The sequence below is a fragment of the Molothrus ater genome, chromosome 1 (genome assembly GCF_012460135.2).
Source record: "Molothrus ater isolate BHLD 08-10-18 breed brown headed cowbird chromosome 1, BPBGC_Mater_1.1, whole genome shotgun sequence".
NCBI lineage: Eukaryota > Metazoa > Chordata > Aves > Passeriformes > Icteridae > Molothrus > Molothrus ater.
Window position 1 is genome coordinate 55,861,959 of NC_050478.2, and position 24,859 is coordinate 55,886,817.

Genomic DNA, 24,859 nt, shown 5'->3' on the forward strand with positions numbered 1-24,859 from the left:
AGGGTAGAGTGAGTAACTAAATAGTCTGTCAAAGGTAAAATGAGGGACATGCATGCAACAGTTTTCAAATACATAAGTCTTCTGAGAAGAAGGGAAAAGTGATCAAACTGGACAAAAGTAGTGGGTTGAAGACTTCTAATAAGGATAGAGAGACATCAATGTTTCACTGAAAATTACTGAGTATCTACTTTTTTTATTTTATTCTGAAACATTCCACTGTTTGTTTCATTTTCCAGAACTCTGCAAGTTCCAGCCTTCTACTTTAGCAGAAAGTTATTTACTGGTATTCTTTTTTCCTGTTGTCTTGACTGCACATGCTTGTATGCCCTCACTTTGTTTCTCAAGAATGTAAAAAACCCCAAGCAAATAGTTTTTTCTTTTTCTTTTATCTTCTTTTCTAATTTTTTCTCCTTCATTGTAAAGGGATTTTTTAAGCAAGGGGTTTTATGTTGGGATTTTCTGAGGGAGTGGCTGCCAAAGATTTTTGTCCAAAGGATACAAGAAGTGTAATAGTGTTTGAATGGAAATAAATTCTGAAAAATATGGTTAAAATATCAGAAAAGCTATTAAAAAAAGTGTATTTAGTATCTAAAAATTACAGGGCCTCATTGGACATAAGGGGGGATGTTGCATGAAAAGGGGATGCTTCCTTAACTTTTAACGGGGAAATGTACTTGACCCTTAGTATTTCATTTGGCTGTCAGTTCCCCAGGAAATCTGAGAACCTTGTGCCCAACCAGTCTGTCAGCATCCTGTTAGGGTAACCCTTTAGTGAGCGGTCCTGCTGGATTGGAGAGTGGTTTAACTGACTTAGTCAGAGAAATACACCAAAACAGCATATGGGACACTCCTCAGAGGGTCTTCCTCTTTATCTATGTATACTATTCACTGCTGGTGAATGCTAGTGCCCATGAAGGATTCCCACTAACAGTTTAGGGAATAACACTCTTTATTAATATAAAATTGTAACAATTTTCAGTGATAGTAGCTGACTGTAAAAACATATTCAAATACACAGACAAGCTCTAATCCCCAGCAAAAGTATTCAGCATGCATAGAGTATGATTTTTACCCTATAGGGGAGAAGACAGATTTAGACCATCAACTAATCCTAGCAATTATGATGGAGTCTTCCTTAACTTTGCCCCCATTCTCCACCTGCTTTTATACTGTTTTTTGTATCTTCCCTCATTCTTCACTTACTTTTATACTATTTCTTTGTGTTTAGGTAGAGCTTGAGTGACTCTAGTCATGCATACCTTTGTTAGAGATTGGTGTAAAATTATCTTGCTTTGCTTTTAAAGATACAGTCAAAAATATTATAAGCATGTGCCCTATTATGGCTTGGCATTTTCGGGGTCGGTTCAACCCCAGCAGCCGTTGGTGTCCCAGATAGAGTAGTACTGCTAAGTACAACTTGTCCAGGTGCCTCAGGCAGGCTCCCAGCCGCAGGCAATCTTAGCAAGCAGCTCAGCTTTTAAGTGTGACCAGCTCTTTGGTGGATTCAGCTCTTTAGTGATTTCAGCTCTTTGCTTGCAAAGTACCTCAGCAGGCACAGAGGTGAGAGAGGAGAAGCACTGTATGAAGTTCCACAGATGTGTCTTTATTGGCAGCTTCTGCGAAGCTCTTCTGCAGAACTGGGCAGAGGCAGGGGTTCATATAGGGTGTAGGGGTTTTGGGAAACAGTCCAATAGTAAGGGTCGAGATGAATATGACCTATCATCTTACAGAGAGATAACGAGGTTTCAAAGGTGGAAGAGGAGTTTCTTTGGTCCAGTCATCATGACTAGGCATTTCTTATCTTAGGCAACTGACCACCAGGGAGGCCTTGCAGGCCCTGTGGCTGCTACAGTACCCAGTAAGGTGTAGTTGTACCATGTAGGTGGGTAACTTTGCAATTGTTAATATTACAATTAGGCTTTAATGAACCATGTTCATCTGAGGAGAGTGATTTCCCCATAGCTGTTGGCTCAGCAGCAGGACATCTTTCCCTATATCTCCTGGTTGACAGATGTTATGTGGTTTATTAGCTGAAGAGTACTATTGTGTTCCCTGTGGTAATCACATATCCTCTGAACAGAGAGAGACATAATTCCATAATTCACTCCCAAGATTTTCCTGGGAAGCTGTGAGAAGCTGTGAGAAAGCTCACAGAAAAAAATTCTTATCTCCACTCGCTGTACCTGTTGTGCACATGTGGAATGTGTTATGGAGATTGTTTACCAAAGGGTGGTTTCTTAATTGGACTCTGGCGACAGTGTTTTGATTGATTGACCAATTAGGTCAAAGCTGTACCAGACTGTATCGGACTGTCTGGCAAGGGTGATGGGTTTTTCATATAGTATAGTACAGTGTAGTGTAGTAAGAATAAAGCGATTGATCAGCCCTCTGCAATCATGGAATCAATGCTCATTATTCCCCCGTTCAGGGAACCAGTGCCTCAATAGTTCCCTTCCCTGAAAGCATTTCAACAGTGACTGGCCTCAGTGTCTCCACTCCACTCCTTCCTCCATTCCTTCCTGCTTAGCAGGAGCTTAGAGTTGCAGATCATACTCATAGGGAATCATCATGGAATAGGTTTTGAGCATGCCAACCATATTCCATCCTGGAGTAGCAACTATATTTTACCCTATAATTTCCATAAATTTATAACTTCTGTTAGGATGCAAATATAACTTCTCAGTTTCCTCTAATTTTACCCCCAACCAGCTTTCCACAGGGAAGATTTCACATGGTTCAAAGCAATCAGCAATAGTGTTATTAAAGATAAGTTTAAAACCTCTTTCTCATTCCTCTGGTTTACTGCTTGTATTAATAGGAATATTAATTAGTGACATAATTAGAAATATGACATTGGATGCTCTTACTCTGTATATTGCTTTTTTTTTGGTCCCTTTTTACCAGTAGAAGTGAGTCAGTCAGACAAAAGATTTTTGAACTGTACAAGGTGTTTCAAACCACTGGTACCATTTAAAGAAGTAGTTCTGCTTTCTCATCACTTTCAGCAACTGCAGATAGTACTGTGTCTGGTAAAGGCACCAAAATTAGGAATTAATCCTGGATAAAGTTGGTGTCTTTGCTTTTCTTCCAGGGTCATCTTGGTGCAGATTAGGAAACAAATGCAAGACAAAAGGATAGGACTGTCTCTTTTGGTCACTAATGTCAAATATTGGTGAAAGCAGGAATCCAGTTGAATGATACTTGTTTATTTTGACTACTTTGTGGTCAGTAGCTGCTGCCTTCATCAGTAGTTGACATATTTTATTAACTTTGCCAAGGGTGAAATTTAAATATTCTTCTAATTGCAAAATACTGGGAGCAAATTGTACTATAACAAGAAAGTACATTTTGATCTTCCTTTATTTTCATCAAGGCATCATCTGAAAACAAAGGACACTCTCTTAATGACATCATCTGAAAACCAAGGACACTCTCTTAATGACTTTAGAGTGGTGGTGGCAGCCTAGACCTGCTGTTGTGAAATTGCTGAATGAATCTAACTAATACTTGCTGAATGAATTTGCTGAATGAATCTAAGTAATGCTTGTCTCCTGTCTTCCATGTGCTTACAGGTGAAGCAATATTTAGATTCATTGAAGTAACCTCCTATTATTTGGAGAGCAAGCCATTTGCTAGTTGACTCAGAGGAAATTTAGCAATTGAGATGACAAACATGGATGCTACAACTCTGTTGTGTAGAGAGCTACTTTGGACTGTAGTTTTTAGCACTACAAATACAGCTGAATTTCTTCTGGAAAGAAAAGAAAAAATATTACCCTACGTACAAAAATGTATGTCAAAAATACTACGATTTTGTTTTGGACAGCCAAGTTCTGACATTGTCTATTAAGCTTTATTTTCCAGTGTGCTTTTTCAAAGCAAAGCAGATATATTTGAAACAGTGAAAATGTCATTTCAAATTTGGTCGTTGTCCTCTATTATTTTTCTGTTTGACCCAGAGACCAGTTGCACAATTTGATCATGATGAGGACATGCTCATTTCTGCAATAGTTAAGTTTCCTCAGAGATTAACATTTGATTTCTGGATTGCTAGCCCAAAATTTACTGTGAGTTGGTGCAAGCTTTAGTCAATGTGACATAATTTTATTTTCTTAAAATGTTTAAACTTTCAAACTCCTTTTTCAGTTCAGAGACCGAGAGCAGGAGGTGAGTGTGAATCCAATAGCATATATTCTGAAACACTTTGAAAGTTATACTATGTAATTTGAGACTTTCTGACCATTATCTTGAGTACTTTTCTTGCCTCAAGTGTCTAAAATTCACAGCTATTATGCGACAGCATTTAGAACATCAGATGGAGCAAAGGTTTACAATCTGAATCCTCCTTGCAGAAGAAACAAAGTGAGAGGGAGGGAAACCACTGAAATTGCTCCCACTTTTAAAACCTCAGAAAGAAAATGCATGGGAATTTCAAAACCTTTTCTTAAACTGGAGACCACAAACTCCTTGTTGAATGAGATGATAGTGAAACTTGGAGAAAACAGATTTATGTAGGGGACTTGCTTCAGGGACAGTAGTACATCTTCGTGCACTGAAATCAGGCACATTTTATGTGTCAAAGGCTATTAAATATGATATGTGCTGGAATGTTGACTATGGATGTTGCAGATTAGTGGCAGACTGGAAGTTTTGGAGAGAACTAATGGAATTATACAGGAACCCTCTAATGAGTGGCTGGTGGACTGTGTTAGTTTTGTGTGGCCTGGTTTTTGGTAGTTGGGGAGCCACAGAGGTGGCTTCTGTGAGAAGCTATTAGAAGCTTCCACCATGTCCAGCAGAGCCCATCCATGATGGCTCTGAAGGTGGACATGGTGCTGGCCAAGGCTGGGCCAATTAGAAATGATGGTAATGCCTCATTGACGGTAATATATTTAAGAAGAAAATCAAAATAAAGTGAGGGGCCATTTGAATTCCAGCTAGACAAGAGAAGGAGGTGAAAACATGTGAGGGAAACAATATAGGAGACACCAAAGTCAGTGAAGAAGGAGGGGGAAGAGGTGCTCCAGGCACCCGAGCCAAGGTTCCTCTGCAGGCTGTGGTGATGACCATGGTGAAGCAGCTGTGCCGTGCAGCCCATAGGGGTCCATGGGGGATACAGTGATCCACCCATACCCCATGGGGAAGATGTTCACACTGGAGCAGGTGGATGTGTGGAGGAGGCTGTGATCCAGTGGAAGATCCAGTGGAGAGAGGGAGCCCCTGCTTCCAAGCTGAAGCAGCCTGCACCCTGTGGAAGAGTGACCCACTCTGTACCTATTTTGTCAGGACTATTCTCTGTGGGTGGGACTCACGTTGCAGCAGTTTTGGGAGGTCTGTTGCTCGTAAGATTGGAACCATGTTGGAGTAGTTAATGGAGAACTGTCTCCTGTGGGAAGGAACCCCATAGTATAGCAGGGGAAGAACTCCTCTCCCTGATCAGTGGAAGAAAACCTTGGAAGAGTAACTGACCAAAACTCCTATGCCCCCCATCTCTCTGCGCTGTCAGTGGGAAGGAGGGATGGGCTGAGGGAGAAAAAGGTGTTTTAAGGCCTTATTTTACTTCTCCTTATCAGCTTCTGATTTTGTTAGTAATAAACTCACTTTGTATATCTAAGATGAGCCTTTTTTTGCCTTGGAGAGTTTTCTCCGTGTCCTTATTCCAACTCACAACCCCTTTGTTAATTTTTTCTCTCTTGTGAGAAACAAAGCTTACTTTTAAAATTTCAAAGGTTTATTATTACTATTGAACTTTTAAAATTTTAAAAACAAGCAAGTGGTGTTTTTCACAAGCAGAACCATCCAATTCTCTAACCGTCCAACTGTCCTTAAGCTCCAATGGACTCCTGGAACAGATTCCGTGTACAACTTTTGTACACCCAGATTACAGATGAATAATGTGGCCAAAACAATTATGAGGATCTTCTAAGTTTCATACCCACCACAAGCACACTCCTGGAACTACCTCACTCACACTCCAAGCATGCTCCCAGCTCTTATACGCACAAATACTCACAATCCTCTAGATCTGCAGTTTTTCAGGGGCTTTTTCCCTTCTTCTCCCTCTTCTTTTTTGTTATCTAGTCTTTGTTGTCTTTGGGGTGTCGACCTGCAATCACCGATAGTCCCAGGAGAGGTTGTTTTAGCTGCCAAATTTGGTGAGGGCATAACATTTGTCCAAAATCTCCTAGGGCCACATAGATGAGGTTTTATATCCTGGACAAGTCCCTATTTGTGAGAAATGAAATTTTAAAATTTCAAAGGTTTATCAAACCTTAACAAAAAAAAAAATACAACAAAGGACTGAATGAGGAAAAATTGCAGTGCTGAGACTCTCCACGACAAGCAGCCACATGCTTGTTTACAAAAATGTATGCTCTGCTTTTTATTGTCTTGGCTCTTCCCAAAGTCTTGTCAGTCAACTCCTTCTTTGCTGTCTATTGGTGGAGATCACTTTCTTACAACTTGATTGGAGGTCAGGTGTTGTCATGGCGTACCTCCTAGTAACAAGCCTGCCCTCCCCTCTTATGCCTTGACTAGTGACTACAATACAAGGGGGAAGGGAAAAAGGACTATGGGGAGAACATACTAAAATAATTAAACAATAAAATTTTACTCTATAAAATTTTCTTTTAACATGCACATAATATTTATCTCTTAATTGTGAGAGCCAGCTATCACATTATGTATTTATAACATCTCCCCTGCTCAGCTGTAGCAGGGGAGGGTGAATGAGCAGCTTTCATGGGTGCCTGGCATTTGGCTAGTGTCAAAACATGACATAGACTTATCTCAGTGAATGTCTATAAGGTTGCATACACAACTTAATCAAGCTAGCTGTGAAATGGAGGGACCCCAGCTGACTTCAGCTTGGAAATTATCTTCTCATTATATTATCACCCTGTCATACTCAAAAAATAACACTTTCTGAAAGCTTACTAATTTTACTTCTTAAACTTTTATTAAATTGTGCTGTTTTGAAAGGGACAAAAGCACTGTAAAGACTATTGGATCTTGAGCTGTTTTCATTGTTCAATGTGTACATTAGGGTTCATATACATGCACAGACCAATCTAAAGCCAGGTTGCAGTATACTTCATTTAGATTCATGATTTCTCATGATTTTGCTTTTACAACTGGCTCATGTGACTCTTTTTATTGAATGAATGTACATATTTAATTTTTTGAGCTTTTCTTATTCAGCTCTTGAAGAAATTCCTGCATCTTAAGGGTGCATTTCAAGAATCTACATATTGAAGCTGAGTACATTAAAGCCTTCTTATTTGACACTGAAAGGATACTGCATGTATTCAGGAAATAATCAGTTATATCTGCAGTTCTACTCTGAGAGACAATCTTGCTGTGGCTGATGATATCTGCAGCTGAAACTGATGATATTTTGAGAAATCTTGATATGGATAGTAGGGTGATAGAGAGAGACAGAGACTGCTGTGAGAGCAAGTCAACCTGACCTAGGAATTCTTTCTGATAAAGAAGAACTAGCGGCAAATGTCACGCGAAATTCGTAAAAATGAATATGTATGAACCTATTGTGAAATTGTATGCATATGTATTTGAGAAGGAGAAAAAAAGAGATCTGAAATTCCCAGAAGTACGCATGACATTTTAGGGGAACATTCCCACATGCATCCAGCGCTGTAATAAACATACCGGCTTTACAACTTTCACAAAAGTTGTGGAGTTTTGTTTATCTCCGCAAAACATTCTGGCGACCCAGATGGGACCGTCTCTGTCCCCGCAGGGGCAGAAGGGATACACGGACCTCCAAGGCGCTCCCAGGGATTTTCCTGGAGGAGCTCCGCTCGTCTAAGCTTGCCTCTTGCGGAGACAGACAAGGACCTGCTGGTGTGCGGAGGATACGTAGGTATATCAAAGGGCCCCAGGGGGAAAAGAGAAAGAAAAGAGAAATAGGACGGCTGAATAAGTCACTCAGAGACGTCTGAGTGCTCAGCCTGTGCTTGCAGCCGGTAGAGCGGCTGGACTAGAGACGGGGGTTCACTGTTTGATAGAGCGCCCACTAGCGACCCTGGGGGTGGGTCGAGTGAACCTGTTTGTGTGTGTGTGTGGTGTCCAGACACTGTATTATTGTATGGTTAATGCATTGTGTGGTTAATGTTAATGTGTTTGTAATCGTGCGAGTGTGTGGCGTATGAAAGAGAGAGCGAACAAGTGAGCTCACCCATGGCGCGGGGGGGGGGGTGGGGTTGAGTTCTACCCGTGTTTGAAGCGGCCAAGTGAGGCTTGAAGTGCCAGCTGCGGCAGGCTGTGGGGGCAGGGAGTGCCCAGCGGAGAAGTGGAACAAGTGGAGAAACGTTAGTGAGGATATTTATTGTGTTTAAAGGTGGTGATTTGTGTAGATTTGGCACATTTTAACATGAGAACGAGCTCAGGGAGTTCCTCTGCCCTGGTAGTTTGGACTTGATCTCTGGAATTTTACTGTGTTCTGTTATTTTGATTGTGTCCAGAGTGTGTGAGGACCAGAGAAAGCTGATGTAGGTAAATGCTGAAGTATTGTATGCTGTGTTGTGTTGAGAAAAGCAGGCACTTTGAGAGATATGCCCTTTCCCGGTGAGTTTGTGTGGTTCTTCCCCCACATTGTGGTAATGTGATTCTCAGATTGTATGGTAGTGTTTGTGGAGATTTTAGGATTTTGTTTGCAATAAGTGTAGCATTTTACACAGAAGAACTACGGTATGGTGTTTTATGTTTAACTGTGGTAAAACAAACTAAAGAAATTCCAAGAATTCCCCCCCTCTCAGCAATTCAAGCCCTGACTCTAGTGAATTTGAGATAAGGGGGGAGGGGGGTGTCTGTGTTTGTGGGCATATCAGAGTTTTTGCTGTAACAAGAGCAGCTTTTGCAAGGCAGTAAAGTGAGTGTCAGTAGAAACAATGCTTTAATTAGATTGTCCTGGAAGATAACTAGAAAAGACTGAGATTTTGTAATTCAGAGTTTAGATAGAAGAGACGAATGAGTTTATGGGCCTTCAGTTGGTAATATAGTAAGTTTGGACTGAGAACAACCCGCCATAGAGGTTAAGTGATAAACACCAAAGTGATAAATGGAATAGTCTGCAGGCAATTCCCGAGAGCTTTTCGTGCATTGAGAGGCTGGCACCTTATGTGCAATGCAGTTTGCGAGAGGCGCTGGTATTGCTGTTCTGTGCCTTAAGTGTAAATTGAAGGATCCTGATCAAGCCAGTTCAGAACCTGAGATCTTAAAGCTTATGTGTGGATGATCACATTTGATACCTGCCTCCTGGAGATCTGTGTGTGAGGAAAAACTGAGAAAAGATACTGTAAGGCTTGGGTGGAAACTAGATAGTATAAGGAGAAGGAGATAATGAGAACTAACCAGAGAAGAGATGTTCCTGAACTAGCCCCTTTGGGAGGGGCTCATTGGGAAAAGCCTGCCAGTAGGGGTGGCTCAGAAAAGAAAAAGATTTATAATACCTTATTGCTGTTAATGCTGTTTTAAAATGGGAAGGTAAATGGGATAAGGTCCCAGATGCTGATGTGTTTTTTCCTTTAAGAAATCACCCGGAATGACAGAGTAACTGTAGGTTCAGTGCTTTCTCTGACCTACTGGTGTTAGATCTTGAAAAAGAAAACAAAGTAAATAGAAGGCAAATCAAATGTGTTGTTCAGCATGCAGCATAAGATAGCAGTGTATGAAGTCAGACAAAGTTTATCATGCTGAAACGCGAAGCGATTATAACTCGCAAAATGAGTACGTATGATTTGTTAAAGGCTCCTCCTAAGGTAAAGGAGGATAAGGAGGACCTCCCCAAAAGGGAAGAAGACTCAGGCTCCAAAGGTACATGCATTTGCACCCATCCCCCTCCTGGCAGTCCAATTTCATCCAGAACTAGGAGGTAACAGACCCCTCTGTGAGAGGCAGTGAGACCAGAAGAAAAGGGTGGAATTTTAGTTGACACAGCGGCCATATATTCAGTTTTAAATAAAACTGAATATTAGTATCTGTAGAGAATGATTATGTCATGTGGGGAACAACTGGCCAGTCTGAGAAGGCATACTTTTGCAAACCTTTAAAGTAACATGTGTACTTAGAAGCTTTTGTATATGCCCAGTTCGCTAAACATTCTCAAATAGGGAGGTTACTCTGTAGGCAAATGATATAAAGATGTTAGGCTTAACATTAACATCCATTGAAATTAAGAAGGAAATTAGTAAAGAGATATTACAATAAGTAAATCAGTATTTTTGGGGGTATGGGCCTCTGCTGTACCAGGGAGGGTGAAGAATGCCCCCCCCCCCCCCCCCCCAAATTAATCAAGCTTAAGGAAGGAACACAACGAGTGAGAATTAAGCAGTACGCCCTCAAAAAGAAGATAAGGAAGAAATCAGCCGAATAATTGATCTAATCCTTATTAGATTGAAGGCTGTTAATAAGATAACAAGGAATTTATACCCTGTGGTAGCAAATCCATATACTTTACTAACTTGCTTAACACCTGAGCTAACTGGTTTACTGTTTTAGACCTGAAAGATGCCTTCTTTTGCCTCCCTATCCACGAAGCCTGCCAGAAAATGTTTGCATTCGAATGAGAAAGCCCTAAAAGAAGCGTAAAACACAGCTCACATGGTCCATGTGCCTCAAAGCTTCAAAATTCCCCCGCTCTGTCTGGGGAACAATTTACAAAGATCCAGAGTCCTGGGATGCTCCACAGGAAGAAGGAAGGCTATTGCAGTAACCACTCAGATGAAAAAAGCATAGAAGCATATGTGGCCTGGAAAGTAAGCCTTTCAAATTTCCTAGGACTCCAAAGATACAGAGTAAGAAAAGACAATCCGCCTGCTGGAAGCAGTTCAGCTGCCTGAAAAGGCATATTAAGGCACACCAAAGAGTGAGCTCAGAATTAGAGGAAAGAAATGAGCTGGCAGATGGAGAGGCAAAGAAAGCAGCAAAAAGTGAGATAATTATAGACAGATTTCCCTCAAAAGTAAGCCAGAATATAATAATACTAATCAAAAGAGACATGCAACCACAAGGGGTGGGCTACCATTGAAAGGGAGCTAGTAATCCCTTCCCATTTTTGTAGTCACTAGTGAAGGAGGAGCACTAGCAAACACACTGGAGCCTGACTACTTAAAAGCTCTTATAGAGTGGCTCCTTTCCCAGAATGACCAAGGCTGCCAGTGTTACAGAGTACATCAAAATGAAGTGTTGACTTTTAAGTAGTAGTTTCCACAGGCTTTCTAGAACACATATCTGATTGAAAGAATTGTTGTCTGGAATTTATATGCCACTATTACTCAGGTAAACACAGTGTGATCCTTGCCTCCAGACTAACCCCAAAAATACCCCCAGGCCGAAACTTGGTCAGACTGGGAGAGGCCATGGGTCTGGGCAGCAGTGGCAAATTGACTTTTCAGAACTCCCAAGGAAAGGGGGGGTATTGGTATTTATTGGTATTGACAGATACATTTTCAGGGTGGCCAGAAGCATTCTCCACCAGAACTGTCAAAGCTCGAGAGGTGACCAAGGTATTATTACAAGAAATAATACCATGCTTCAGAGTTCCAGCCACAATATCCTCAGATAGAGGATCACATTTCATTTCCAAAATAGTGCAACAGATTAGTAGCCACCTGGGCATAGATTGGGAACTTCACACTCCATACTGCCCCCAATCAAGAGGCCAGGTGGAGAAAATGAATCATTTGATTAAGCAGCAGATTGTAAGACTCGGGCAGGAAGTTAATCTCCCTGGCCCCAAGCTCTTCCACTGGCACTATTGCGAATTTGAACTAAACCTCGGGCTAAAGAAAAGCTGAGTCCTTTTGAAATGCTTTATGGAAGACCATAGGGAATACAAAAAAGAATGTCCACCCACACTGGGAGGTAACACTGGCCACCTACATGGTGGCTTTAAGCAAACAGCTCAGACAAATAGAGAAACACGTGGCTGGAACTCGGAGCAGGGAGTTAAATGGACTAGTACATAACATACAGCCTGGGGATTATGTATATGTTAAGCCTCTTGCAGAAAAGACTTAAGAACCACAGTGGGAAGGACTGTTCCAGGTGCTTCTCACCACCTTCACCGCAATCAAGATCAAGGAGCAGAATGCCTGGATCTATCACTCTCGAGTGAAGAAGGCTCCAGAAGCCCCTTGGAGAATGACATCACGAGACAATTAACTGAGACTAAAACTTACTCAGGCAAAATGAGTATATTGCAGCTGGGGGTCGTTTGTAATTTCATTTACAAAATTGTTTTATATATAATTATAACTGGAGTCTTTGAATTAGAGAGTATCTCTATCCAAAGTGAAGCTGAATAGGCTTAGGCCCAAGCTTTTAATCAGTGTACTGGATCCATGGGAGGGCTTTCTGAGATAAAAGCTTTAAACCTATCCACTGTAGATCAGGTATATGAAGAGCAGGAGTGACAAGAATCGGAACTGTAGACTCTTCAAGAGATCAGAAGAAAAGAAATCGAGGTAAGGTGCCGGGTGGTCAATGGGATGGCTTATGAGAGACCAGATGCAATTAGTGTCTCAACCTCTCCCGTATACAGGCACCAAGAAGTTTGCGATAGCCTAAGTGAATAAGACTGTTGGTCTAATTTCACCTTGATACAGCCTGTAGAAGTGACTTGCCTTTGGGCTTGGGATGCTATCGAGCTCTCATTTAAATTTAAAAGAGACACCACACTTTTTACAACAGCAGGACCTTATACAACCCACACTAGTACTCAAATAGTTCAGACTCAACCCAAACTTGAACCTGAAGTGTATGAAATAGGCCCCTACGTAGTGAAGAATGTGGGTGAACAACAACTGGTGTTCAATCCAGAATGGTCTCTCAAACGTGTTGAGTTGCTAATGCAAATTAACATCTCAAAAACCCAACCAGCCTGCTCCTCTTTCCTAAGAACATCCTTTGAGGGCTGGACAATGTGGTTACAAAGACATACCTCAGGAGCAGAATAAGAAAGGATCTAACTGGGACATTAAAGACAGGATTGCAAGTTTTAAATGGAATTGATTCAGAAATACTGATGAATAAGCTGGCCACTGCAGCAGGTGGCCTAACAAAATTGAAGCAGTCTTTACAGTCATCTCTATTGGCATTAGGAACTAGCCAGTGGCCGATTTCAAAAGTACTGCCAAAGTGGGAAAAGGCCAGAGACCAAGACCAAAGTTAACAGTAGAAGCACTTAGTACAGTTCAAGATAATGTGTCTTTAGCTTTCAGTTGTGTACAAGCACAGTTATGGATGCAGGCAACAGCAGCTCTGATCATACAGGAAGGAGGTGAAAGTAATTTTCCAGCTGAAATTCGGAAAGTTGTCTGAGATAATGCGATTGATTTTGAAAGGAAGTTTCAATCCTGGTAGACTATGGTAAATTTCACCTAAGATCCTGCTTCTAATGTGGCCACTGCCTTTGAGCTTACCGTACGTAATGCCGCTGTTTACGTTATCCACCCCATCATTGCACTAAAATTAAATCATGAAAAAACAGTGCTCTACCCTTCAGAACATAGAGTGTGGGCACAAAAAGTGAATGAAAAGTGGCAAACAGTAAACTAGAATCCTGCATTACTAGAGAACAGCTGAGATTCATTTGTGAAAACAATACTATTAATGCCCAAGATGTGTGTCTAGACACTGAACAGAGTATTTGCCACTTTGAAATTCATCCAGTCACTGATCAGAAAACTGCTTGTATATACTGGTAAAGGTTGTGTGTGCCTGAGAACTGCTTGTGCTGCTGTAAAAAATAGATAACAACAATGTTATCTTGTGTACCAGAAATCATTCTAATTTTTGTATTTGTAATTTTGTTAAGATTATTGTGTGTGATTTTTTGTACTTGGCCCCAGTGACATCCCACCAGTTGATTAAAACCAATTACACAATGTATCACAGACTATCACCTACTCCTATTGGAAAAGACCTTACATTGGTAAAACAATTAATTAAGCACCAAGACCTACTGGGTATCTTGAAGGAAATCCAAGAAAGCGGAAAGAAAACCTTAATAACTGTCTGACATGATACAAAAGAAATAACCAGAATTCTACAAAGAATAAAACAAAATGCAGATCATCATTGGTGGAATGTGATCTTTGGGTGGTCACCAACTGCAAATGGAATCTTTAATAAGTTTTGTCATCCCATTGTAGTTTTGTTAATATTAGTTGGAATAAGTTCAAGATTATCCATTATATTGCTAATTTAGAATTGGAGAATACCACAGCAAGTAGCTGTGTTAACCTCCTTATCAAACATACATGGTAAAGCACTAAAGTACGCTTCCTGTCATAGGAATTTGCATGAAGTAAAAGAATTTACTTCTTTCTTTTACTAAAGGGGGAATGAGGCAGAATGGAAATTTTCCAGGGTAGAAACCCATTTTGATTTAGCTGGAATGTACATCTTTAAGTATGTAGCTTGCTGTGTAGTCTGGCTGCAAAAAGCCTAGGCTCAGAGAAACTGCTTCAGTGAAGGACAGAGGTAAGTGGGGCCACTGGAGCTGACAGGCTGGCTAGCCACTCTTGGAATGACCTGTGGAGACTACGGGTCCCGCCACTCCCAGGTTCTCTACGAGAACCCTGAGTAGTGGCTCCGTCTGCAGCGTGATGACGCAGGCGAGAGCAGGACTGCGAAGAACTGAGGTAAAGGAATGAAGGAGTGGACACGTGTGTGGAGGCCAAGGCGCTTTATTTGACCCAGGCGGGGCCAGTAATGGTGTCAGGGGAAAACCATTAGGGAGGCACTTACAAAGGGGAAGGGTGTAGCGGAAGGAGACATGAGGGACCAATGAACGAAACCCAGGGGAGGAGCGAGGGACACATAGAACCAATAGGAAGAGGGCCCAGGGGAGGGAAAAGGCTCAGGGGACAAATCATATGCTAGGTAAGGGAAGATTGACATAGAAGATACTCGACATGAGAGGGGACAGTTACAATGATTGACAGGTAACAGGTGCGAGGAACAAACCATTAGGAGGGAGAACATGGGGGGAACCGAGGGTCAAACCAAAATTTTAACTTATAAAAAATAACCAACTTTACAACAAAACCCATATAAAACACACAATGCTACATGGGGGAGACAGAGGGTGATAGAGAGAGACAGAGACTGCTGTGAGAGCAAGTCAACGTGACCTAAGAATTCTTTCTGATAAAGAAAAACTAGTGAAATGTCATTCGAAATTTGTAAAATGAATATGTATGAACCTATTGTGAAATTGTATGCATATGTATTTGAGAAGGAGATAAAAAGAGACCTGAAGTTCCCAGAAGTACGCATGACATTTTAGGGGAACGATTCCCACATGCATCCAGCGCTGTAATAAACATACCTGCTTTACAACTTTCACAAAAGTTGTGGAGTTTTGTTTATCTCTGCAAAACAAAGGAGCCTAAACAGGATTATATAGCACCTTATGCTGTTGCATCCTGAAAACTTCCAGTGATGGGGACTCTCTAGTGCCCATGAGAAGGTTGTGATTTGATTGTGATTTACTGTAAAAAATTTCTTATGGCAAGATGAAATATCTCCTGTCCAACTTGTACCCGTTGTCCTTCTTATCCTTCATGAGGCTGCTTGTGAAAAGACACTTTCCATCCTCTTATGAGCTGCCATTTAAGTACTGGAATACTGTGATGAGGTCTCCCCTGAGCCTTCTCTCCTTCAAGGAGAAAAGACCCAACTCCTCATCTTTCTTCATACAGCAGTCTCAACATCCTTTTGATCATTTTCATTGCCCTTCTTTGGCCTCTCCAGTACGTCTGCATTTTTGAATTGTGGAGATACAATTGGAAACAATACTTCAGGTGCAGTGCTGAATGGGATGATTGTGTCCCTGTCTCTGGTAGTGATATTTCTACAGATGCAGCCCAGGATCAGATGTGCTTTTACTGCTGCACTGGCACACTGCTGACCCATGTTCAGTTTGTCCACAAGGACCCCTAGGTCCCTCTTAGCAAGACTACTTCCCAGCCACACAGATCCTAGCCCATCCTGGGCTCCAGTTATGATGTCTCAGATGAAAAATCTTGCACTTGCCTTTGTTAAATTTGGTCTTACTAGCCCACTTTTCTGGCCCTTCCACATCTCTCTGTAAGATGGCTCTTCCTTCTAACATGTCCACATCACTACCCAGTTTAGTGTCATCAGCAAACTTGGTGCAAGTGCTTTCAGTCTTATACAGATCATGTATTATGATGCAAAACAGCGTGGGGCCTGCTATTGATAGCTGGAGAACCTCCCTGGTGACACACTGCCAGCCTGAGTAAAAACCATTAATCACCACCAGCTGAGTATGGCCTTTGAGCAAATATCCATCTTGCAGACCACCCATGTAGTCTGTATCTTGTCAGTTCTGCCAGAAGAAGGCTGTATGATGGAAAACAGCACTGAACATTTTGCTGAAGTCCAGGTAAACAACACTCACTGCTTCTACCATGTAGTGCCATGGTGAAAAATGTCATTTTGTTGTAGCTGGTGATCAGGTCAGGTTAGTCTGGTATAACTTCCCTTCGGCCAGCCTGTGGTGGCTTTTCCCAGTCACCTGCATAATTTCTTCCGTAATAGTTTCTAGCAGAATTTGTTCTGTTACCTTCCCAGGAGCAAATTAGGACTAATGGGCCTGTAGTTTCCTCTCCGGGGTCTTTCTTAAAGAAGGGTATGTCATTTGCTCTCTTCAGAGTTTCAGGGATATCCCCTGATCAACATGATTTTTCAAATATTCTAGATGGCAGCCTTGCAACAAGGTTGGCCACTTCTTTTACCACCCTGCCAGGCCCAGAGATTTATGAGTGTTGAGCCTGTTACTCATGCCTGAAGGCAGGGTAATTGGGGTTCTTATTAATAGATCCCTTGGGGCAGGTTACAGTGAAATGACACTGAATGACCATTGTTGATATCCATCTGTATCTATATCTATAACCATATCCATAGGGTTTGTTTTATAAAAATTTGGTTGCAATGGAAAGGAAGGATTCCATTCCTTCTGCTTATTATCTGTAGAAATATAGCAGCATAAAATCATAAAGATAACACTTAAGAAAATGTATAAGGATGTCGGTAGGGGGTGGCTCATGGCAATGAGGTATCCCATGATCATTTGTGCTGGGAATTGTCACTGTTCCCCCCTGACTCTTGCAGTTTGGGGAATATTGCAATAGGTGTAAACTCAGCTGGGGACTGAGTTTGTGTGTCTAGCAAATTGTGTGGGAAGTTGGCCGAGGCTGGCTTTCTTCCATTTGGGATCAGGAGGATTGTGGAAGGTGTGTGCATGGCCTGGGATATTGCTATATTGTAACTTTATACTAGGATCAGATCCACCTGCTTCCACACCTTCTGCCAGCTGCTAGTGATCCCAAGACCGACTGCTGACCTTAAGTTTACAAAAGGAGCAATTTCCCCTCTTCCCCTTTGCCCAAGCCACCACCACCTAAGGAGATTGCAAGCTCACATCGGAGATCCCCCGCGCTGGCCTTGGGGGGGGGGTCAGTAAAGCCTTCTGCCTTGCCAGAGCCAACAGCTCTCCCTGCCAGACATGGTCATAATTACACCAATTGTGAAACTGCTGAGCAGGTGGGGAAACTTCTGTTCTTGTGTTGTTGTTTGTTCTGTCCTGATATGTGTATGTAAATATATATATATATATATATATGTATGTATGTATGTATGTATGTATGTATAAAAAGTAAAGAACCATTATTTCTCTTTCCTACATTTTTGCCTGGAAGCTTTGTAATTTCAACATTACAATAAGTTAGAGGAACAGATTTTCCTTCCATTCCAGGAAGATTCACACCTTCCTTAGCTGACATTTGGCCTTGAAACCAGGACAAAAGAAAGAGAAAGAAAAGCTAAGAGTAGAAAGATATGGATCCAGTGATAAGACTTGATTTTTGGAACTTTGATGTCATTGGTCAAAGTGATGGTTGCAGTCTTGATTTATCGGTGTTGGGGGAAACCCACAAAACACAGAGTTCAATGTGTTAATATACACGCAGATTCAGGTGGCAATGCCCAGGTATCTCCCTTGGAGGGGAAGTTTACACTGTCTGAAGTAAAACTTCATGTGCAATCTTCTAGTGGAAGCCCCCAGAAATGAGTCAGGGAGCACGGTTGAGGGTCTTTGATAGTTTAGGACACCTTCTAAGACGTGACAGCTGCCTCTCATATCAGGGTACTGGAGCCAGTACCCCATTGGAAAGGATGAACACTTCAGGCCTATGTGTGAATGTCAGTGTCCTGATACCTCCCTGGGGACAGGGGGGAAGTTTTACACCTGAGCAAGCTGAGTAAGGGAGGAAATTAGCATGATAAAAAGTACCACCCCGTTCTGCAGGGTCTGCTTCTTTGTGGGTTCTCTGCTTCCTTTTTCTATAACTCTATTGGGGTCAGGATTGAAGGCACTTGAGACGATAGTTCATGTTCAGACTGAGGTGTTTTTTCTTATCAGTGTTACAGCCTCACAGCCATGAGCTCTGCAGTCTTTCATTAGCAAGGTACAAAATGGCTGGCTATCTCTTGTTACAAGGTCTTTTAAGGCTAAACTATCCAATTAAGAAATGACACCTAAATTATTTTACCTTTTAACCCACTAACTGATCACTCAAAGCCCAGAATGTGGACTTTTTCTGTCCAATTACAAAATACCACCCAAACCCAGAAGAGGAAGGAGGAAGAAGGTAAAGAAGAATGACCTGTCTACGCCCTAAAACCTTCATCTGCTTCATATTTATTACTATATTCCAAAATGCCAAACTCTTAAGTTTTTCACCCTGTCATATTACACACTTCTAACCATACCCATAATACATACCCATAATCCCAGTGCTATTAATCAATTTTGGAAGCCTTCTCCACAGTCTCAGGTCAATTGCAGTGTTCTCTTGCAGGTCTGTGCCTTTAAGCACAGAAAGTTTAAAATTCTCAGCATCCAGGGTTCCAACACTTCTGTATTGTCCTTTTTCCTTATCTGTCTTGAAATGCAGCTTGTAGCATCAGAGGATGGGTTTGCACCCCCTCTGCATATGAGCAGTTACTTTGCATGTTGACAGTAAAGCATCCCACTGCTTTTGCAAATGGCACTTACAGTGTCACTTGCTGTATATAACTGGTGGTATAATTTAACTATGATTGCTCAGACATCACAGCAGGTCATTTTTATCAAAGGAATTTGTGCTGATTTGGAGTTGCTAAGACTTATGCAAACTTATTTCATGAAGCATAAGGTCATAGGTAAAACAAGTGTTTTAAAGGTTATGATGGGATTCAAACTGAGCCTGATATGCATGTTTGGATTTCACAAATCAGACAATGAAGTTAACTAGTTCCTTGTGAACTGGTGTCCTTTGGGCACAAATATAAATGTTTAAGATCTGAAAATGACTGACCTTTCCACCTCAATAGTGTTATCTCTTCTCACTTGTTTTCCAAACCTATGCAAAATCCATGGTGGTCCGTTGGCACCACACATGCACATCTATGGCTCTGGTTAGTCTTTGGCTTTCCACCAAACTGCAATTGCCGAAATCAGTCCCCTTGACTTCCAGGAAAAGGGTTTCTGTCCAGACAGATCAAGTTCTTTGTGGTACGGTCTCAGGGAGGTTAGCCCTGATGCACAGAGGGCTCTGCTATTATGGGTGGTCTCTCAGCTGCAGGGATGGATTCTGCTATGGCCTGAGAGATGAGTAACAGCATTGGTTAGTGCTTGAGAGCCAAGTGCAGAGGATGCACCAGGGCTGCCCGGCAGCTGTGCCCAGTGTGTGGCAACCAAGGGCAGGGATAGCATTCTGGGCCTCTCTGAGCCTCCCCAAAGGCTCTAAAGGACACTGGGTAGAGAACCAGTGGGTAGGGCTGGGCATGGGGGGCCCCATCACCCCCATATCTCAGTGACACCACCCTGCAATACAGAACGCACTAGCCTGCCTGGAGCAGGACAGAAAGAAGCATCCTCCCATGTCCCACTGTCAAAGCTGGGCTGGGGCAAGCCTGTAGATGTCTGAAAGGAAGTTCTTAAGGAGCTTGTGGAATTACTTGGAGAGGGCTGAGGGAAGAAGACTGGAGAAGGCTGGATGAGAGTGCTGGAGATGAGAAGAATCACCAGTCCCTGGATGTTATAGATGAGCAATGCCATGGTTGGCTCTCACAGTTAAGGGATGAATATTGTGTGTATGTTAAGAGAAGTTTTATAGATGTATAGTTATGTTACTGTAATACATCCTTCCATAGTCCTCTTTCCCCTCCCCCTTGTATTGTCACTGTGTGGCCTTGGTAGTCGCAGCATTTGGGGAGGGTCAGCTTGTTACTATGGCAACACCTGACCTCCAATCAAGGTGTAAGAAAGTGATCTCCACCAATGGACAGCAAAGAAGGAGTTGACTGACAAGACTTTGGAGGAGCTAAGAGTATAAAAGGCAAAGCATCCATTTTGTAGACAAGCCTGTGGCTGCTAGTCAGGAAGGCTCTCAGCACTGCTCTTTCTCCTTATTCAGTCTTTTGTTGTATTTTGTTAAGTTTAATAAACCTTTGAATTTTTAAAGGTTTCTCACGCTGGAGGTGTCCGTAGCTTTTTCATCTGGAGAGCACTTGTGAAACCAAAGGAATGTTTTCTCAAGGAACATTACAGAGCTCTCCATCTTCATTCCCTCTGGAATCTGGTGCAGCAGTCATAAGAAATGGAATGCAGAGATATTGCCAGGGTTCCCAATGCTTTGAAACACCCTGCCTGGAGAGGAAAGGTTTCTTGCTCCCAAAGACGATCAGGCTGAGGGCATTTGGCCACTCTCAGAAGTCTCTGGGATAGTCCTAGGTTGACACAGAATGGGGCTTGGGCATCTCCAGGGAGGTGTGACAAGCCTGTGGGATGATGAAGTAGGTTTTGCCCACATGCTGAGGGAACAGCTGGCCACTAGTACTGGGATTAGAAAGGAATTTTGCCTCTGGACAGATTGGCACTGCTCCTCAGGGGGTTTTGTCTTCCTTTGCAGCATCGAGCATGACTACTATTTTTGGAGAAAGAGAATGCAAGGGAAGGGAAGGCAAGGCAAGGCTCAAGGGACGTAGTGCAGAAAGTTGCTTCTGCAGATTTTCACTCAGATTTCATCATGTGTTGTCATTACAGTGCAAGAGTTCTATTATCATTATATTGCAAAGGTTCCATATTGCTAGAATGTTGTTGCTCCTTGATGTTTCTTGTAGGCAGCTCCTCTAGGCACTGACTCTTCCTTATCCTTGCCGTAGCCAATTGACTCCAGTTCTACTCTTTTATAACACTCTTCTTATTGGCTACAGCTGTGGCCTGTTAAAATCAGGCCTGCTCCTATTCTCTAATAATTAGCTCAGCTGCAACTCCTTAACGGGGTAAAATTACTTTCTATACTACCTTCACTGTCTTATATTGTATCACCCTACAATCATGCACTTTATCCAAGTCTGTGTCAATCAGACTGGGGCATCTGGGCATCTCATGACAGCAATTGCTTATGGATCAATGTAGGAAATAGCACAAACACTTCATTTTTGTTTTGCATCCTTTCTTCTAGATGAGCAAAATAGTCTCTCTGTTGAGGACTATATCCAGTGCAGGTAGCTCAAAGTGCAGCTGCAATGCAAAATTCAGGTTATGCCCTGGGAGCAAGGAAAAGGTGAGAGCCCCTGGCAGCGGGCTGTGAACTGCTGCTAACTCTTTGCCTAACTTCCTGTGGTGCTGGCCATGGAGAGGGGTGTCCGGTCACCTATAGACTCTCCAAGAGCCAATGAAGATGAGAAGTCTACAGAATAAGTATCAATGTTGGAATGGTCTCATAGACTGTAAAGGGGATATGTTACATCCCAGTCACTCTGGGGCTGCCCCCTGTGTGAGTTGCAGAGCTGCCCCCAGTCTTGGCCACATGGTGTCTAACAGCAGCGGGGTGGTTTCCCGGCAGCAGAAATTTTGGCAGCTGTGCTGCGGCCCAGCCTGGTCCTGACGGGTTGTGGGGCAGGGATTGGCCTGGCCCACTGGCTGCAGATGCGGCTCTTGGCGGCCAGATTTCAGCAGCTGTGCCATGGGGGCTCAAACCAGGCAGCAGGAAGCCCAGTGGCTTCCCCTCCCCCCACCCAGCAGCCTGCTGGGAGGGTCCGGCTGGAAAGGGGAGTGATGGGAGAGACGGCCTCCACTCTTTTTCAAAAGAAGGAACTAGAGAGAACCTTTCATGGTTTCTCCTTCCTTAAATATGGTATTCATAGAGGCAGTTGTAGTTCCTCTAATCAGTCTATAAATTCTCAAAGCCAGGCAGCAATTGGTTTTGCCAGGCATGGAGGAAGCTGTAATGTTCTTTAGAGAGAAATATCGGTGATGGAGAGAGACAGGGAGACTGAGTGGTGGTGGTCAGAATCTGAATTTATTGTGGATTACATATGCTTATATACTATTCTAGGAAGGTTAATAATTTTTTACTACAATGATTGGGTTAATCATCACATAAACAAACACATTTTGCAACATCTCTTGCTTGCAGAAGTATTGATGTAATCTTTCTTGATTCAATCTTCTTGCAAACTTCAAAGCTCTGTTTGTTCTTGCCAAGGCATCCTGATTATCAAATCTCTTATGCTAATCAGGTCCAAAGTGTATGAATAATTACTTCCATGCCTGGTGGGTTTTTTTTGGTTAACTAAAACCCAAGCTATTTCAATCCACCACAGTAGCCTACATGGGAAGATTCCTATTCTAAAAATCTCATTATTTATTATTTCCATCTATGTGAGTTAGATTCACTGCACAGAAATATGACCTAGATCTGGTTTTCAGATGTATATTTATCCTCAGGAGAAATGTGTGAAGGGGTTTACTTTTGTCATTGTTAAGGAATGATAGCCCCCAGTTTCATGCCCCCACTGAGATTCTCCAAACCATGTGCCCCCCACTCGCTCCCCTTTTCTTGCCCTCCCTCTCTCCCTCCCCCCGGTGGCTGGAGATGGGAATTGGAGGCCCAAAAGGCAAAGTTCATGGGTTGAGATAAGAACAATTTACTGGAAACAGCAATGTGACAAGCGGAATTTGAGACTCCACAACCAGTGGGTTTGTGAAGTACGTATGTTTATTCAGCACTGGGCACATGGAGGAATAGTTGCACCAAAAACATGTGCCTTGGAACAGAGCAGACGCTCTGTTTATATATACTTAAGATCATACATATTCATGAAAGTTTCAACATCACCTATAGATATCCATGACCTATCCCCACCTACTCTTGCTTCGTATGTTAATCAGGTTTTCCTCGTTCTGCGCTTGCGCCCTATCTTCTGTTTTCTTCTGGTGGTCTTGGGCAGGGGTTGCTGGATGAAGTAAGTAGTCATCCTGACAATGCCCTCTGGATGAAACTAGTCCTTGTGCAGGCTCTCTTGGTGTCTGTTTGTCATTAAAGGCTTCTGGCCACAGTCCAAACTAAAGATCCAGCTTTTACTGGTTTTTTGAGGACTAGTTCCTACTTTATCAGTTTTCAACTATAGGGGAAATCTGTTGTTGCATAGCAAAGGATTATCTATTCTTAACACACATGATTACATAGCAAATTGTAGTTGCATAAGTTCAGTTATAGGTTCCCTATATCAAATTACATAAGAAAATGAATAGTAACAACAATATTAATAATAAAAGAGTATGAAAGAGAAAGTGATTCACATGCAAAAATGCTCACCATGGAGCTTGTGACCTGACCACAGCCACACCACATCCCCCAGACCACTCCCTTCAGCTCAGGATTGGTACCATCCAAACTAGTCCCTCCAGCTAAGAACCAATGTTATCCCACTGCTCCAGCTGCTACACTTGCTCCATTAGAAGGAACCCCCTTCTTCCCAGAAGAAAGCCCCTTTCCCCCAGCCCTGGCAATAATGTGAGGTGGTATAGAATAACCTTCATGTCCTAACCATGCCTCCCCCCCAATGACTGCAAAAAGTACAAGTGTAGAAAATCAGCCCAGACACTTCAAGGTTAAAAAATAGAAAAAAAGGAAGTCTTATTCCAGAAGCCAAAATAACTTTTCTACTTCTCTTGCTGTGAAGAACGTCTATATGTTTGTATAGTTATTCTTCTGTCATCTTCTGATTCACAACTTTTCTGCTGGCCATTCTCAGGATTTTAGCAAGCAATTACGGATCAATCACATGCTACTCGCAACTGGGAATTCCAAGAGGTTATGTGTGTGTGTGTGTGTGTGTGTGTGTCCGTATGTCCAGAGAAGCAAAGAGGTTATCCTGTTCACACTCTAAATACTACCATGGCAGAGGCTGGAAATGAGAGCGGCCTAAAACTTGTGTGACCAGAGACATTTCTTCTGTGAACTTGGAGAGCTGGGGCATATGGAGTGAAATTTATGGAGTGAAACATCAGGTAGATAAGAACTTTATATGTGAGAGTGCATTATTTATATGAGGGATGTGTCACAGCCATCCACTAATATGTGACCAGGCAAGAAGAGGCTACATTGGATATTTGCATATGGTATCTGTGAAAAAATAAATTGATACTGAAGAGGTTCAAAAAGGATGGAAAGAGGATATAAAGATACCTATTCTCTGAGGCAAGACTGAATGGTCATGGTGAGCTAAGTCCACAAAAAGATAGTGGAAGGAGAAAATTCAGTCTTTCCATGACCAAATCAGAGGAGGATTGATCAACAGAAAAAAAGCTTCCAAAAATGTTCCGTTTAAAGAGATGGCTTGTGAAAGAACAAATTTATAAAAAGTGAAACCAATTAAATGATAAGCCATAACTGACACTGCAGTCAGGTTTTGGCAAGATCTCATAATGTAAGATGGATAAGCATGAAAAGAAATCTACTTTTATGATTGTGTT

At 42.2% G+C, this 24,859-nt stretch overlaps 1 protein-coding gene across 1 annotated transcript in view; it reads left to right on the top strand.

The window, feature by feature from the left end:
• The window catches only part of PDE1C (phosphodiesterase 1C), a 289,933-nt gene that overhangs the window by 14,097 nt on the left and 250,977 nt on the right, over window positions 1-24,859 (top strand). Inside the window, exons 3-4 of the mRNA XM_036406364.1 lie at window positions 8,004-8,011; window positions 18,225-18,246. Of these exons, the coding sequence (XP_036262257.1) occupies window positions 8,004-8,011; window positions 18,225-18,246 (30 nt within the window). The remainder of the gene's footprint in view (window positions 1-8,003; window positions 8,012-18,224; window positions 18,247-24,859) is intronic.